General features: G+C 37.9%; 1 protein-coding gene across 1 annotated transcript in view; it reads left to right on the top strand.

Annotated features, from left to right (window-relative positions):
• Window positions 1–16423, top strand: part of LOC119517065 (cytochrome b-c1 complex subunit 2, mitochondrial) — a 72890-nt gene that overhangs the window by 37178 nt on the left and 19289 nt on the right. Inside the window, exons 8-10 of the mRNA XM_037813552.1 lie at window positions 6743–6800; window positions 10124–10219; window positions 10538–10737. Coding sequence (XP_037669480.1) covers window positions 6743–6800; window positions 10124–10219; window positions 10538–10737 — 354 coding nt within the window. The remainder of the gene's footprint in view (window positions 1–6742; window positions 6801–10123; window positions 10220–10537; window positions 10738–16423) is intronic.

The following is a 16423-nucleotide window of genomic DNA, read 5'->3' as shown; positions in this document are numbered from 1 at the left end:
GTCCTTCATCATACTGAGGAAGTTTCCTTCAATTCCTATGTTTTGAAGTGTTTTTATCAAAAAAAGATGCTGAAATTTTCAAATGCTTTTCCAGCATCAATTGAGATGATCATTTAATTTTTGTCTTTTGATTTGTTAATGTGTTGTATGACATTGATTGGTTTTCTTATGTTGAACCACCCTTGTATGCCTGGGATAATCCCCCACTGTCATGGTGTATGATTTTTTTTAAATGTGTCTTTTGATTAGATTTGCAAGTATCTTGTTGAGAATTTTTGCATCTTTGTTCATTAAGGAAATTGACATGTAGTTTTCCTTTCTTGTAGCATCTTTATCTGGTTTTGGTATTAGGGTGATGTTGCCTTCATAAAATGAGTTAGGTAGTGTTCCATTTTCTTCAGTTTTTGAAAGAGTTTGAGTAGGAATTGTGTCAATTCTTTTTGGAAACTTTGGTAAAATTTCCCTGTGAAGCCATCTGGCCCTGGGCTTTTATTTGTAGGAAGCTTTTTGATGACTGATTGGATCTGTTTACTTACAGTTGATTTGTTGACGTCTTGTATTTCTTCTCTGGTCAGTCTAGGTCATTCCAGGAAGTTATCAATTGCCTCTAAATTTTCTAGTTTGTTGCATACAGATGTTCATAGTATCTGCTTATGATTGTTTTAATTTCTTTGGGATCTGCAGTAATGTCCCCCCTCCCATTTATTATTTTTTATTTGGGTCTTCTTTCTTTTTGACTTTGTCAGTCTTTTGTTGATCTTCTCCAAGAACCAACCTTTGGTTTTATTTGTTCTCTCTGTTGTTTCTTTGTTTTCCATATCATTTATTTCTGCTCTAATCCTTGTTATTTCTTTTCTTCTACTTGCTTTAGGATTAGTTTGCTGATCATTTCCTAGCTTCTTCAGTTGTTCCATTAGTTCTTTGACTTCAGCTCTTTCTTCCTTTTTAATGTTTTGTATTTGGAGCCATAAATTTCCCCTATAAATTTGTGTCTTTTGATTGGGGAGTTTAATCTATTAATATTCCATGTTATTAATGTAAAAGCAGTACTTACTTCAGCCATTTTATCCTTTGGCTTTTATGTGTGATATCTTATTTTTGTCTTTCTTTTTACCCTTTCATTTACTGTTCTAGTTTGCTAATGCTGCTAGAATGCAAAACACCAGAGGTAGATTGGCTTTCATAAAAGCGGGTTTATTTGGTTACACAGTTACAGTCTTAAGGCCATAAAGTGTCCAAGGTAACACATCAGCAATCGGGTACCTTCACTGGAGGATGGCCAGTGGTGTCCAGAAAACCTCTGTTAGCTGGGAAGGCACATGGCTGGCATCTGCTCTAAAGTTCTGGTTTCAAAATGGCTTTCTCCCAGGACGTTCCTCTCTAGGCTGCAGTTCCTCAAAAATGTCACTTTTAGGTGCACTTGGGATATTTGTCCTCTCTTAGTTTCTCCGGAGCAAGAGTCTGCTTTCAACGGCCATCTTCAAAATGTCTCTCATCTGCAGCTCCTGTGCTTTCTTCGAAGTGTCCCTCTTGGCTGTAGTAGCTTGCTCCTTCTGTCTGATCTTATATAGTGCTCCAGTAATTTAATTCAGACCCACCCTGAATGGGTGGGCCAACACCTCCATGGAAATTATCCAATCAGAGTCATAACCACAGTTGGGTGGGGCACAAAGAATTACAATCTAATTAACACTGATAGGTCTGCCCACACAAGATTACATCAAAGATAATGGCATTTGGGGGGACATAATACATTCAAACTGGCACAGTTACCTTTAATGATACTCTTAATTTTTACTCTGTCCAATCCCCTCTCTCTTGTCTTTCCTTTGCAGCCTGCTGGACTCTCTTTAGTATTTCTTGTATGACAAGTTTCTTATTAACAAACTCTCTCAGCTTCTGCTTATCTGAGAATATCTTAAGCTCTCCTTCATTTTTTCTTTTTTTCCTTTTTTTTGAAATTATTTTTTATTTTTTTATTTTTTTATTTTTACAACATAAAAAATGTGTGGGTGAACAATGTAATACAAAACAGAAAGTAAGATCTAAATTATTTAACAAGTGCTGTAGGGCAGGATGGAAAATAATCCTTTCTTTCCAAATTGACTTGTGAAATTATTCTTACCCTGTGCTTATGTTTTCCATAACCTGTATATAGATTCTTGAGTTAATAATAAACTCATTTAAATTATTTTAGAGTTACCACATATTTTTTTATTGAGAATTGTTCAGATACCATACAATTTTCCAAAGATCCAAAGTGTACAATCAGTTGCCCCCAGTACCATCATATAGCTGAGCATCCATCACCACAATAAATTTTTTTTCAATTTTTAGAACATTTTCATTACTCCAGAGAAGAAATAAAGACAAAAAAGGGAAACTCAAATCCTCCCATATCCCTAACCACCCTCTCTCCATTACTGACTCAGAGTATTGCTATACTAGGTTTCACTGAGTTATACAGTCCCAGTCTTTATCTTTCCTCTTTTCTTCTGATGTTCCACATGCTCCTAACCTTCCTCTTTCGACCATATTCATAGTTATCTTTATTCGGTGTGCTTACATTGCTATGCTACCATCTCCCAAAATTGTTTTCCAAACTCCGAACTCCTGTTTTCTCCTATCAGTCTGTAGTGCTCCCTTTAGTATTTCCTGTAGGGCGGGTGTCTTGTTCACAAAGTCTCTCATTGTCTGTTTGTCAGAGAATATTTTGAACTTTCCCTCATATTTGAAGGACAGTTTTGCTGGATATAGGATTCTTGGTTGGTGGTTTTTCTCTTTCAGTATCTTAAATATGTCACACCACTTCCTTCTTGCCTCCATGGTTTCTGCTGAGAGATCCACACATAGTCTTATTAAGCTTTCTTTGTATGTGATAGATCACTTTTCTCTTGCTGCTTTCAGGATTCTCTCTTTATCTTTGGTGTTTGATATCTGATTCTGTTTGGAGTACACTGTACTTCTTGGATCTGTAATTTCATGTCTTTTAAGAGATGGGAAATTTTCATTGACTATTTCCTCTATTATTGCTTCTGCCCCTTTTCCCTTCTGCTCCTTCTGGGACACCCATGACACATACATTCATGTGCTTCATGTTTTCATTCAATTCCCTGAGATGTTGCTCATTTTTTTTCCCATTCTTTCCGTATTTGTTTGTGTGTGTGTGTGTGTGTGTGTAGGGTTTCAGGTGCCTTGTTCTCTAGTTCCTGAGTGTTTTCTTCTGCCTCTTGAGATCTGCTGTTAAATGTCTCCATTGTGTCTTTCATCTCTTGTTTTGTGCCTTTCATTTCCATAGATTCTGCCGGTTGTTTTTTTGAACTTTTGATTTCTACCTTATATACGCCCAGTGTTTTCATTATACGCTTCATTTCTTTTGCCATATCTTCCCTAAACTTTTTTAATTGATTTAGCATTAGTTGTTTAAATTCCTGTATCTCAGTTGAAGTATAAGTTTGTTCCTTTGACTGGGCCATAGCTTCATTTTTCTTAGTGTAGGTTGTAGTTTTCTGTTGTCTAGGTATCTGGTTTCCTTGGTTACCCCAATCAGGTTTTCCCATACCAGAATGGGCTCAGATCTCAGAAGGGGGCAATATTCAATATCAGGTTTCTCTGAGGGTATGTCTTAAAAGATTGACACACCCTGTGAGGCCTCAAGCTACTGTGGTTTTCCTAACCTGCCCAGCAGTGGCGCCTGTCAGCTTGTAGCTCCTGACTGGTGTAAAGAGGTGTGGCCTGCTTAGATTCTGTTTTGGCTGTTTTCCCCCAGGCTCTGGGGTCTGGTTCTGAATGGAAGGTGGGTAGTAGAGCTGGGCACCACCTCCTTCCTCTTAGCGAAGATACACCCCCTAGGGAGTTATCATCTGCATTTAAATAGGTTCTTTGTCTCTCTGACTCTGCGATTTCCACCCTCATCTGGGTCAGAGCGCTGCAAACTGAAAATGGCTGAGGCTTTCTCCACTGAGCCACTAAGGTTAAGAAAGAGAAAAAGGGACAGAAAGCCCCCTTTCAGGACCAGTCCATGGCCCCCAGTTTCACCCGTCAGCCAGAGATAGCACCCGGTCTTTTGGGCTCCCCTTCCCGGGACAGAGAAGTCCCCTGGCTCCAGTGTCAGTCGTCACCAAAAGCCTATGTCTGCTTGTTGGGGACTTTTAGCTTGTATTAAGCAGTCCACATTTGCCAGTTAAAACCCCAGTTGGAGCTGAACTGAGGTATATTTGCCTGTTCAGATAATGCTGCTCTATCACAGCGAGGCTTTGCAGTTCAGGCTGCTGTGGGAGGAGGGGGCTCCCAGCTCATGCCCGCAGTCTCTACTCACAGTCTCCAAGCTGTGATCTCGGGCATTGCTCCCAGTCCAGATTGGTGCATGGTGTGTGGACAGTCATGGTTGTCCCCCACCAGTTTTTCCAGATCATTTACTAGTTGTTCCTGGTTGTTTGTTAGTTGCTCCAGGGGGACTAACTAACTTCCACTCCTTTCTATGCTGCCTCTTCTTCCATCTTCTCTCCTTCATTTTTGAGCGACTGTTTTGCCAGGTAGCAAATTCTTGGCTGGCAGTTACTCAGTATCTTAAATATATCATATCCCTGCCTTCTTGCCTCAGCGTATTAGGCATCCCTTGTATGTAATGAATCAACTTTTCTCTTGCTGCTTTCAGAGTTTGCTTTTATCTTTGGCATTTGACAACTGATTAGTATGTGTCTTAGAGTGGTTGTTTTAGGATTTATTCTGTTAAGAGTAAGTTGTGCCTCTTGGACGTGGATAGTCATATTTCTCATAAGATTTTGGAAATTTTTTGGCCATTATTTCCTCAAATGTTCTTTCTGCCCATTTTCCCTTCTCTTCTCCTTTTGGGACTCCCATGGCACAAAATTTTGTCCACATGTTGTCACCCAGTTCCCTGAGACCCTGCTCAGTTTTTCCCATTCTTTTCTCTATTTGTTCTTTTATGTGTTCAGATTCAGATGCTTTGTCCTCTAGCTCGCTGATCCTTTTTGGTTTTGCTCTTCAGTTCTGTTGTGTGCCTCTAGTGTATTTTTAATTTCATCTGTTGTGTCTTTCATTCCCATAAGACGTTATTACTCTTTGTTTGCATTCAAATTCTTCCTTATGCTCACCCAGTATCTTAATATCCTTTTTCTCTTTATCCGTTTCCTTGAATGGGTTTAAGAGATGTGTTTGAATATCTTTGATTAGTTCTAAATTCTGTCTTCTTCCGACTTGTTGATTTGCTTCTTTCTCTGGGCCGTATCTTCCTGTTTCTTTGTGTGGCTTATAATTTTTTCTGATGTCTGGGCATCAGATTATCTTGATGAGTTTACTCTGAAGGTAGGATTTTCTCTTTTGTCAGAGATTTTGTTTTTGACTTGCTGTGTGTTAATGCTACTTGGCTTATCAGTAGTACCCAACCAGGGCTGGGCTGGGGACCCACGAAGGGTGTGCACAACAGTTCTACAGGTTCCTGGAAAGAGGGTCAGGTAAAGACACCAAAAAGCCTTTGATACCACTGCCGAAGGATGTGCTTTCCTGGTCTGCCCAAAATATGGCCCTCTTTTGCAGCTTCTTCCCCTCAGCCCTTGGAAGGCTGACTCCTCTCCCTGCTGTTTCTAGACAGTGGTGTAGCAGGACCAATCTGGGCAGGTTGAAACTACAGGTCCCAGCAGTCCAAATTCACCGGCCAAAAGCTGGACCAGTGCTAGAGTGTGTCCCACCTTATTTTTGGGAGAGTGGACCTCAGTGGCTTCTCAGTCTACAGCCTGCCATACTCCAGGGACTGGATACCCTCAAGCTTTATGCCCTTAGAGTGGAGTGTGGGCACCAGGAGCCAGAGCTAAGGGGGCTTACTCATGATCTCTCACTGTATTGTCTCCATCTCTTTATCCTGCACTTTCCTCAGTGTTGCATAGCACTCCCCCCAGTCTCCAGAGCTCCAGAATCATTGTTCCAGAAAGTTTCTTCCAGACTCCTAGTTGTTTCTCTGGGAAAGAAGTGAGCCCAGCCTCTCCCTAATCAGCTGTCTTAGACCTGGTTTCACTTTGATGATACAGATTTGTCACATGTCACAACCATATGTAAATCCTAGAACTTTGTTCAAAAATATGATTAATGCCATTAAATGGGATGCTTGGGAGTGGTTGAGATGGGAACTTTTATGTTGTATGTATGCTGTCACAATTTTCAAAAAGAGTGCAACACTAAAGAGGCAGTGATGATTAAACACAACACATGATCATCATGGACTGGCTCTAATAGTAATGTAGAATGTACCTAAAAGGTCCTTGTTGGGACAATTGGAAAATTGGAGTGTAGACTGTTTGCTTTATATCAGTGTTAAATTCCTTGAGCTTGATAATTACTTAATGTGGTTATATAAGTGAATATCCTCATTAGGAAATATACATGAAAGATATTAAGTATTAAAGCATGCAGCCTATTATTAAATCGCAAGTGTTTAGAAATTAGAATGTTATAACAAATGTGGCAGAATGTTAAAAGTTGGTAAATGGCTATATTGGAGTTCTTATAGTTGTATTATTTTTGCAACTTTCTCGTAAGTTCAAAATTATTTCAAAATGAGAAATTAAAAAAAAAATCCCACATAATTCAGCACTAGGTAGTCCCTTCTAGTTCATTATAGCTCCTTTTAAGCCTGAGTATTTCTTTTCTGCCTAACTGCATTTTAAGTTTTTACAGCTTAATATTTAAACCAAAATAACGTAATAAATATTTTTCATTTCCCCAGTTACATTACTATGTTCAGAACTATTTTACAAGTGCAAGAATGGCTTTGATTGGACTTGGTAAGTTGTGAATTACCTATCTTTTAAAATTTGCTTCCTTAATATCAGTCCCTTAAACTAATTTTGTGAAAACAAGATTAAGCAAAATTTGAGAGTTCGGGTTCTCTATCTCAGATAAGCATCTGTGACAGGATTTTGTTTAATTTTTCATCCCTTGTTTTAGAAAGCAGAATCCAACATTTAACTTTGTAAATAGCTTGCTTTAAATTCTTTACAGTATTTGCAAAACTTGTGTAAAGGGGTTAGTTTCTCTGAGCGAAGAATTCTTATAAATCTTTTTTTTTTGTAATGCACAACTTAATAGAAAATTAGGTAAAGGGCATAAACACAATTCATGGGGACAAAATATATACATATGGCCTTTTATCGTTTTGAAAGTTGTTACCCTCACTAATAATTAAGGAGATTTTCATCTGTGAGATTAGCAGAACTCAAAATGTTGACACTAAGTATTAACAAGGGCAGGCACACTCAAAAATAGTTGGAGGGAGTGTAAACCAATACATTTTTTTAGATCAATTTGTATATGTCTGTTAAAATTCTAAGCATTTACTGTTAGACCCAGCAATTTTAGGAATTTACAAAAACAACTCGTCAAGTTTACAAAATATTTGCACAAGAATATTGTTTGCAATATTGTGTAAATAACTTTGTTGACATATAATTCACATACTATAAAATCCTACCCCCCTTTTAAAGTGTACAGTTCAGCAGTTTTTACTATATTCAGAGAGTTGTGCAACCATCACTACTATGTAATTTCAGAACATTTTCATCACCCCAAAAAGAAAGCCCATACTCGTTAGCAGTTACTTCTCATTTTCTTTATCCTCAGTCCCTGGCAACTACTACTCTCTTTTCTCTTTCTATGGATTTGCCTGTTGTGGACATTTCATATAAGTGGAATCATACAGTATGTGGCATTTGTGTCTGGCTTCTTTCATTTAGCATAATGTTTTCAAGGTTCAATCATGTTTTGTCAGTACTTCATTACTTTTTTTTTTAAATTCATTTTTATTGAGATATATTCACATGCCATGCAGTCATAAAAAGCATACATTCAGTCATTCCCGGTACCATTATATAGTTGTGCGTTCATCACCAAAATTAATTTTTGAACATTTTCATTACCACACATACAAAACTAATAAGAATAAAAATTAAAGTGAAAAAGAACAATTAAAGTAAAAAAGAATACTGGGTGGTTTTTTTGTTTTTTTTGTTTTTTGTTTTTTTGTTTTTTGCCCCATTTTTCTACTCATCCATCCATACACTGGACAGAGGGAAGTGTGGTCCCAATCATAGTGTCATCCCTCATAAGCTACATTTTTATACAATTGTCTTCAAGATTCATGGGTTCTGGGGTGTAGTTTGATAGTTTCAGGTATTTACTTCTAGCTATTCCAATTCATTAGAACCTTAAAAGGGTTGTCTATACTGTGCGTAAGAGTGCCCACCAGAGTGACCTCTCAGCTTCTTTTGGAATCTCTCTGCCACTGAAGCTTATTTCATTTCCTTTTACATCCCCTTTTTGGTCAAGATGTTCTCCATCCCACAATGCCAGGTCTGGATTCCTCCCTGGGAGTCATATTCCACGTTGCCAGGGAGATTTACTCCCCTGGGTGTCAGATCCCACATAGTGGGGAGGGTAGTGATTACACCTGCCAAGTTGGCTTAGCTAGAGAGAGAGGGCCACATCTGAGCAACAAAGAGGCATTCGGGAGGAGGCTCTTAGGCACAATTATAGGCAGGCCTAGCCTCTCCTTTGCAGTAACCATCTTGCCGAGGGCAAGTCCTGTGGTAGAGGGCTCAACGCATCAAACCACCAGTCCCCTATGTCTGTGAGCACATCAGCAGCCATCAAGATAGGGAAGCCCAACACCCCTGCACTCTCCACCAGCTCTTCAAGGGGGCTCTGCATATTTTTTTTATTGTTTTTTTTTTTAATTAACTATATGAAAAAAATTTTTAATAAAACATACGATAAAAAAAAAATTTCCAACAAACCATAACAAGGGATTAAGAAAAAGACAACTAACCTAAAATAACTACTTTACTTCCAACATGTTCCTACTGTACCCCAAGAAAATAACCTAATATAGCAACATTTCTGTGAACTTGTTCCTACCATACCCACCAGAAATTAACAAACTATAGTCATTCCTGGGCATTCCCAGAATGTTAAATTTATCCACGATAGCTTATTTGTTATTGGGTTATTGTTCCCCCTTCATTAATTGCTCTGTAACACTAGATCCCCTACATTCTACATTATAAATCATTTATTTTACATTTTTCAATGTTGACATTAATGGTAGCATCTATTTCTGTTTTTTGTGCGTAGCTTATTTTGCTCAGTATTACCACTTTCCTTTTTATTGCTGAATATCCCATCCTATCAATACAGCATATTTTATTTATCCATTCATCACTTGATAGACATTTGGTTGTTTCCACCTTTTAGCTATTGTGAATATGAGCATTGTCCTGTACAAGTTTTTGTCTCAACAAATACTTCAGTTTTTTTGATGCGTACCAAGTAGAATTGCTGGATCATATGGTACCTCTAGGTTTAACTTTTTGAGGAACCATCAAACTGTCTCCCACAGCAGCCACACCATTTTATATTCCCACCAGCAATGAATGAGGGTCCCAATTTCTCTACATCCTCATCAACACTTGTTATTTTCCATCTTTTTTATTATGGCCATTTTAGAGGGTTTGAAGCAGTATCTCTTGGTGGTTTTGACTTGCATTTCCCTAATGACTAATTACTTTGAGCATCTTCTTTGGAGAAATGTCTATTAAAATTATTTGCCCATTTTTTAGTCAGGTTTGTCTTTTTATTGTTGAGTTGTAAGACTTCTTTATATGTTGTGGATTCTTGACCCTTATCAGAGACATGATTTGCTAATATTTTTTCCCATTTGGGAGGGTGTCTTTTCACTCTCTTGATAGTGTCTTTTAATGTACAATGCAACGTTGTTTTAATAGCAAAATATTGGAAGCATACAAATATCTATAAAGAAGGGATTGATTAAAATGATTTTGCATCTGTATAATGGAATTCTTTATAGCCATTAAAATATTTGAAGTAGACCACTCATATAGAAAGACATAAATTTATAAAAGACAGGTTGGAAACAATATCAATGGAATGACCGTATTTTTAAAATAAAGAAAATGAGGATAATACATGCACACACAAAAAAGTTCTAAATATAGAATATACTGTAAATGGTTTTTAAAACAAGGAAAAATGTAGATGTTTTACAATTGTGTTTTAAACATTCTGTTTCTACATTGTGTTTCTGCTGAAATAGGTGTGAGTCATCCTGTTCTAAAGCAAGTTGCTGAACAGTTTCTCAACATGAGGGGTGGGCTTGGTTTAGCTGGCGCAAAGGCCAGGTACCGTGGAGGTAAGCACTTTTGTTTTGTTAGTGTTGATTTGTCTGATGAAGTTCCCCGCCTCCAAGAATAACAATGGAAATGGGTAGAATAGGCCCAATTATACACTACTAGTCTCAATGTAGAAGGAAAGAACTAGATTACTTGGGTGTTACATATTAACCAGGTGTTTTGCATGTGTCCTGGGGACAGGATGGGATGGTAGGGGGAGAGCAGAGGACCACGGGAAAGCATGATCTTAGTGGTTTAATAGTGTGTCATAGGGAACACTGAAAAATGAAAGCTGTGATGACTGCCATTTTCTTCTTTGCTCTCTTACTTGGCTCTAGGTGATATTCGAGAACAGAATGGAGACAGTCTTGTCCATGCTGCTCTTGTAGCAGAAAGTTCTGCCATAGGAAGTACAGAAGCCAATGCATTTAGTGTTCTCCAGCACGTCCTTGGTGCTGGACCACATGTCAAGAGGGGCAGCAACTCCACCAGCTCTTTATACCAGGCTGTTGCCAAGGGAGTTAACCAGCCATTTGACGTGAGTCTAACCAGTTGATACCTCTTTTTGTTTTCAAAGGTTCAGTATTTAAAACATAGTCCTGATAATCTGCTCTTAATATTTTATCTGTTCTTAAAATTTTAGATGAATGCCCACAAAAAATCTTTATAAATTAAAGAGTCAGCCAGACTTGATTTTAGTACATTAATGGGTCTGTCATACATTTATTGTCTTTTCAGTTATTCTACTCAAGAAGGAGGAGTTGAATGCTTAGAAATAAGTCAGAAATTTATATTTCAGTTCCTTTTAGGATAAACTTTTAGATATTAAACATTCCCTTGGATTCTAGCTAGTCTTTTTTTCTAGATTTTTTGCTAAATTTTTCTCTTTCTGTGAACGTTTCCTTGGTTTCATTGTTTTTCCGGTTTTCCAACCAAGTGTGCAAGATGTTTAGCAATAAACTGTTTCATTGATCCACCATTCCAGATTAAAATTTAATCTAACAAAAAGTTCATGTTACTTTAGAAGACACCTTTTTATGACAGTAAAGAAAGTGCTAAAGCTTTCAAAATAAAATTATTCAAATTATTAGAATGTCAGATGCCAACCAACAGAGTATGTAATGAGCAACCGTTGTTTGCCCAATGCCCTACATGACCTTCAGTAGTATGCCTTTAAAAGGTAACAAATGTTCAGGAGGATGGTGGAGTAGGACGCTCTAGAAATCAGGCCCTCTACCAGAACAACTATTAAACAGGCAGGAGCTGTCTGAATCAACTATTTCAAAACAACGGAATCCAGTAGAACACTGTACAGCATCCAGGGAAGCGCAGGAGGGAGAGGCAGGTAAAATATGGTAAATAAAAGTAAATGCTCTTTCTGCACGGGAGTTACAATTGCCCATCCCCTACTCTTGCAGCAGGCATCATTGGGGCCCGACCCCTGGTGTAGCTTGCTGGTGCCTAAAAGGTCATTTAAATCTACTTGCCCAGGATCTGGGGTGGGCATGGGTTAGTTACTGATCATAGCTTTTGATTTGTTACTTTGGATAACTAGGGCCCCAGCTCCAATGGTAGTGGAGGAGAATTAAAGACAGTACACTTCCCCAGAGCTGTGGAGGACAGTTGTAGGGCTGTGGTGGCTGGGGAGGTCAAGAAAGTGCAGCTTTTGGGAGCTGTGGAAGAAGCTCCTTGTGCTCCCTCCCTTCTCCCCTCTCCAGGGCAGTTTGGAGCTGTACAGTGCTCCCTTTGTGGTTCCCTGGCCTTGTTACAGCTAGGAAAGACTGACTTAGAAAACTCCTCTCCAGCTTGTCCCCTACCACCCTACCCCCCGCAGAATTTAGCCTCTAGGCCAAAGGAGCTTAAGACAATGAAAGCAGTATAAGAAATGATTGAGGCAGACAGCTTGGTGCAAAGGCTTACCTGCTTTAAGTCCAGCAGTGGAACATGTGGGAGAAGGAGGCGATCTGTCTCCCGGGAAATAGAGAGGCACTCAAGCTCCTATAAACAGGGTGTTCTAGTTTGCTAATGCTGCCAGAATGCAAAACACTAGAAATGGATTGGCTTTTACAAAAGGGGGTTTATTTGGTTACACAATTGCAGTCTTAAGGCCATAAAGTGTCCAAGGTAACACATTAGCAATCGGGTACCTTCACTGGAGGATGGCCAGTGGTGTCCAGAAAACCTCTGTTAGCTGGGAAGGCATGTGGCTGGTGTCTGCTCTAAAGTTCTGGTTTCAAAATGGCTTTCTCCCAGGACGTTCCTCTCTAGGCTGCAGTTCCTCAAAAATGTCACTCTTAGTTGCACTTAAGATATCTGTCCCCTCTCAGCTTCTCTGGAGCACGAGTCTGCTTTCAGTGGCCGTTTTCAAACTGTCTCTCATCTGTAGCTCCTGTGCTTTCTTCAAAGTGTCCCTCTTGGCTGTAACTCCTCTTCAAAACATCACTCACAGCTGCACTGAGTTCCCTCTGCCTGTCGGCTCATTTATATAGCTCCACTGATCAAGGCCCACCCTGAATGGGTGGAGCCATGCCTCCATGGAAATATCTAATCAGAGTTATCACCTACAGTTGGGTGGAGCACATTCCATGGAAACACTCAAAGAATTCCAATCTAATCAGCACTAAAATGTCTGCCCCACAAGATTGCATCTAAGATAGTGGTGTTTGGGGGACATAATACATTCAAAGTGGCACACAGGGTAACTTCTAAGGCTGCTAGCAAGCACAAGACCAGGTAGTCAAAGACCCAGAAAAAAACAGGGTTTTTTTCTGATAGGAGGGCTGACACTCAAGAAATTGCTGTCATATCACCAGCTGGTTACAAACTCAAGAAACAGACACCCCAGGGAATAAATCCCAGAGTTAACATTTAAAATGTTGAAATGTACAGTTATTTTACAACACAAACAAAGAAATAGGAAATGATGGCCCATCAAAGGAAGAGGATAAAATTACAGAAAACCTGACCAAAGAAGACCAGACTCTGGACATACCAGACAAAGACGTTAAAGTGGTCTTCATTATACTTAGAAAGCTGGAAGAAAATACAGAGAAAGAACTAAAGGAGATCAGGAAAACAATGAATGAACAACATGAGAATCTTAGTAAAGAGAGAGAAATTTTAAAAGGGAACTAAATAGAACTACCAGTAGTTGAAGACTACAATAGATGAAATGAAAAACTCCCAGGGAGGTTTCAACAACAGTTTGGAGCTGACAGAATTAAAAATCAGCAAACTCGAAGATAAGGCAGTTCAAATGAGTCAGGCTGAGGCCCAGAAAGGAAAATTAATTATAAAAAATGAAAATAGGCTCAGAGACCTGTGGGACACCATTAAGTATACCAAAATACACATCATGTGGGTCCCAGAAGAAGGAGAGAGAAAGGGGCAGAAGAAATATTCAAAGAAAGAAAGAAAATTTCCCAAACTTAGCAAAAGACATTAATGTGCACATCCAAGAAGCCCAGACAACACCAAACAGGATAAACTAGAAGAAAAATATGACCCGTCACATACTGATCAAACCAGTGAATGCAAAGGACAAGAAGAGAGTTCTGAAAGCTGAAGAGCAACATGTTGAGGGTTATGGGATTCGCAATTAGATTAAGTACTGATTTCTCATCAGAAACCATGGAAGCAGGAAGGCCAGTGGATTGAAATACTTAAAGTGCTGAAAGAAAACAGTTGCTAACCAAAAATTTTATTTCTGGCAAGACTTTTTTAAATAGAGGGAGAGATTAAGATATTACATTCCTAGATAAACAAAAGCTGAGGGAATTCACCACCACTAGAACTGCCTTTCATAAGTAGAGCTAAAGAGAGTTCTTCAAACTGAAAGGAAAGAAACTAGTCAGTAGATGAAAGAACACAAAGTAATGAAGACCTCCATTAAAGGTAACCATTGTTGTATTGTATTATGTATGTAATTCCACTTTTTACTCTCCACAGGTGCTAAAATGCAAATGCATGGAAAGTAATGATAAGCTTATGGTTTGGGACATACTGTGTACAAAATATAAGTTGTAATAAGTACAGAGATGGTTGGGGTGTGGAGCGATATAGGAACAATGGATGTGTATGCTATTGAAGTGAAGTTGGTGTCAAATCAGATATGATTGTTGAATCTTTAGAATGTTAAATTTTAACCCCATGATAATCACAAGGAAAATGTATGAAAAATATTTCCAGATATAAATGAGAAAGGACTTAATATGGTACAGTACAGAAAAATAAATATGAATAAAGGCATTAATGAAAGAGTTGTGGGACAAAAAAGATATAAGACATACAAAGACTGAGTAGTAAAATGGCAGAAGAAAGTCCTGCATTATCAGTAGTGAATTTAATTTTAAATGAATTAACCTCTCCAGTCAAAAGGCAGAGATTAAAAAAAAAAGAATAACCCAACCATATGATATCTACAAGAGACTCATCTTAAATTCAGTGACATTTGTAGGTTGAAAGTGAAAGGATAGAAAAAAATATACTGTATAAGTAGGAACCAAAGAGAGCTGGAATTGCTGTACTATCAGATAAAATAGACTTCAGTCAAAAACAGTTACAAGGGACAGCAATGATCATTATATATTGATCATTATATATAAAGGGGTCAGTTCATAATAATTGCATAATAATTACATAATAATTACAAATACATGTGCACCTAACAGCAGAGCCCCAAAATTATGTAGCAAATACTTATAAATTTGGAGGGAGAAATTGACGGTTCTACCTAAATAGTAGGAAACTTCAATACATCACTATTAATAATTGATATCACATCTAGACAGAAGATCAGTAAGGAAATACAAGACTTGAACAATACTGTAAACCAACTAGACCTAACAGACCTATATTTAACACTTCATCCATCAACAACAGAATACACATTCCTTTCAAATATACAAAGATCATTTGCCAGGATAGACAATTTCTTAGGTCACCAAACAAGTCTCAGTATATTAAAAAATATTGAAATCATACAATGTTTCCTCTCTGACCATGATGGAATGTAGCTAGAAATCAGTGACAGAGGGAGAAATGGAAATTCACAAATATGTGGAAATTAAACAACATATTCTTAAAAACTCAAATTAAAGAGGAAATCACCAGGGAAATTAGGAAATATCTTGAGGCAAAAGAAAATGAAAATACAACACGCTTCAACTTCTGGAATGCAGCAATGGTACTGCTGAGGGAAATTTATACTTCTAAATATGTACATTAAAAAAGAAGAAAAATCCAAGTCAAAGACCTAACCCCAAAACTGAAAGAACTAGAAAAAGAACAGACTAAACACAAAGCTAGCAGAAGGGAGGAAATAATAAAGATTAGAGCACAAATAAATGAAGGGAGAATTAAAAAATTAATAATAGAAACAAGAAAACCAAAGGTGGTTGTTTGTTCAAAAACTTTTAGCTAGATTGATGAAGAAAAAAAGAGAGAACATAAATAACTAAAATCAGAAATGAACAGTGGGACATCACCACCTACCCCCAGTGAAATGAAAAAGAACAACTATACACCAACACATTCGATAACCTAGATGAAATGGACAGATTTCTAGAAACACACAAATTACATATACCTACTAAAGAAGAAATAGAAGATCTTGACAAACCAGTAACTAATAAAGTGATTGAATCAGTAATCAAAAATCTCCCAACAAAGAAAAGCCAAGGACCAGATGGCTTCACAGGGGAATTTTACCAAACATTCCAAGAAGAATTAACACCAATCCTGTTCAGACTCTTCCAAAAAATTGAAGAGGAGAAAACACTCCCTAAATCATTCTACCCTCATACCAAGGCCAGATAAAGGTACCGAAAGAAAAGAAAATTACAGACCAATATTTCTTATGAATGAATATAGATGCAGAAATCCTCAATACAATACTAGAAAACTGAGTCCAACAGCATACTATGATCAACTGGGATTTATCCCAGGTATGCAAGGGTGATTCAGCTTAAGAAAATCAATTAGTGTAATATAGAAAATCAGTTAATGTAATATATCACATTAACAGAACAAAAGAAAAAAACCACACGGTCATCTCAGTTGACACAGAAAAGGTATTTGACAAAATGCAGCACCACTTTTTGGTAAATTAGCTTAGAAAAGAATAGAAGGAAACTGCGTCAACATGATAAAGGGCATATATAAAAACCCACAGCTAGCATCCTACTTAATGGCAAAAGACTGAAAGCTTTCCCTCTAAGATCAAG

The sequence above is a fragment of the Choloepus didactylus genome, chromosome 21 (assembly GCF_015220235.1).
Source record: "Choloepus didactylus isolate mChoDid1 chromosome 21, mChoDid1.pri, whole genome shotgun sequence".
NCBI lineage: Eukaryota > Metazoa > Chordata > Mammalia > Pilosa > Megalonychidae > Choloepus > Choloepus didactylus.
Note: the sequence above shows the minus strand (reverse complement) of the source record. Positions and strands in the feature narration are given on the sequence as shown.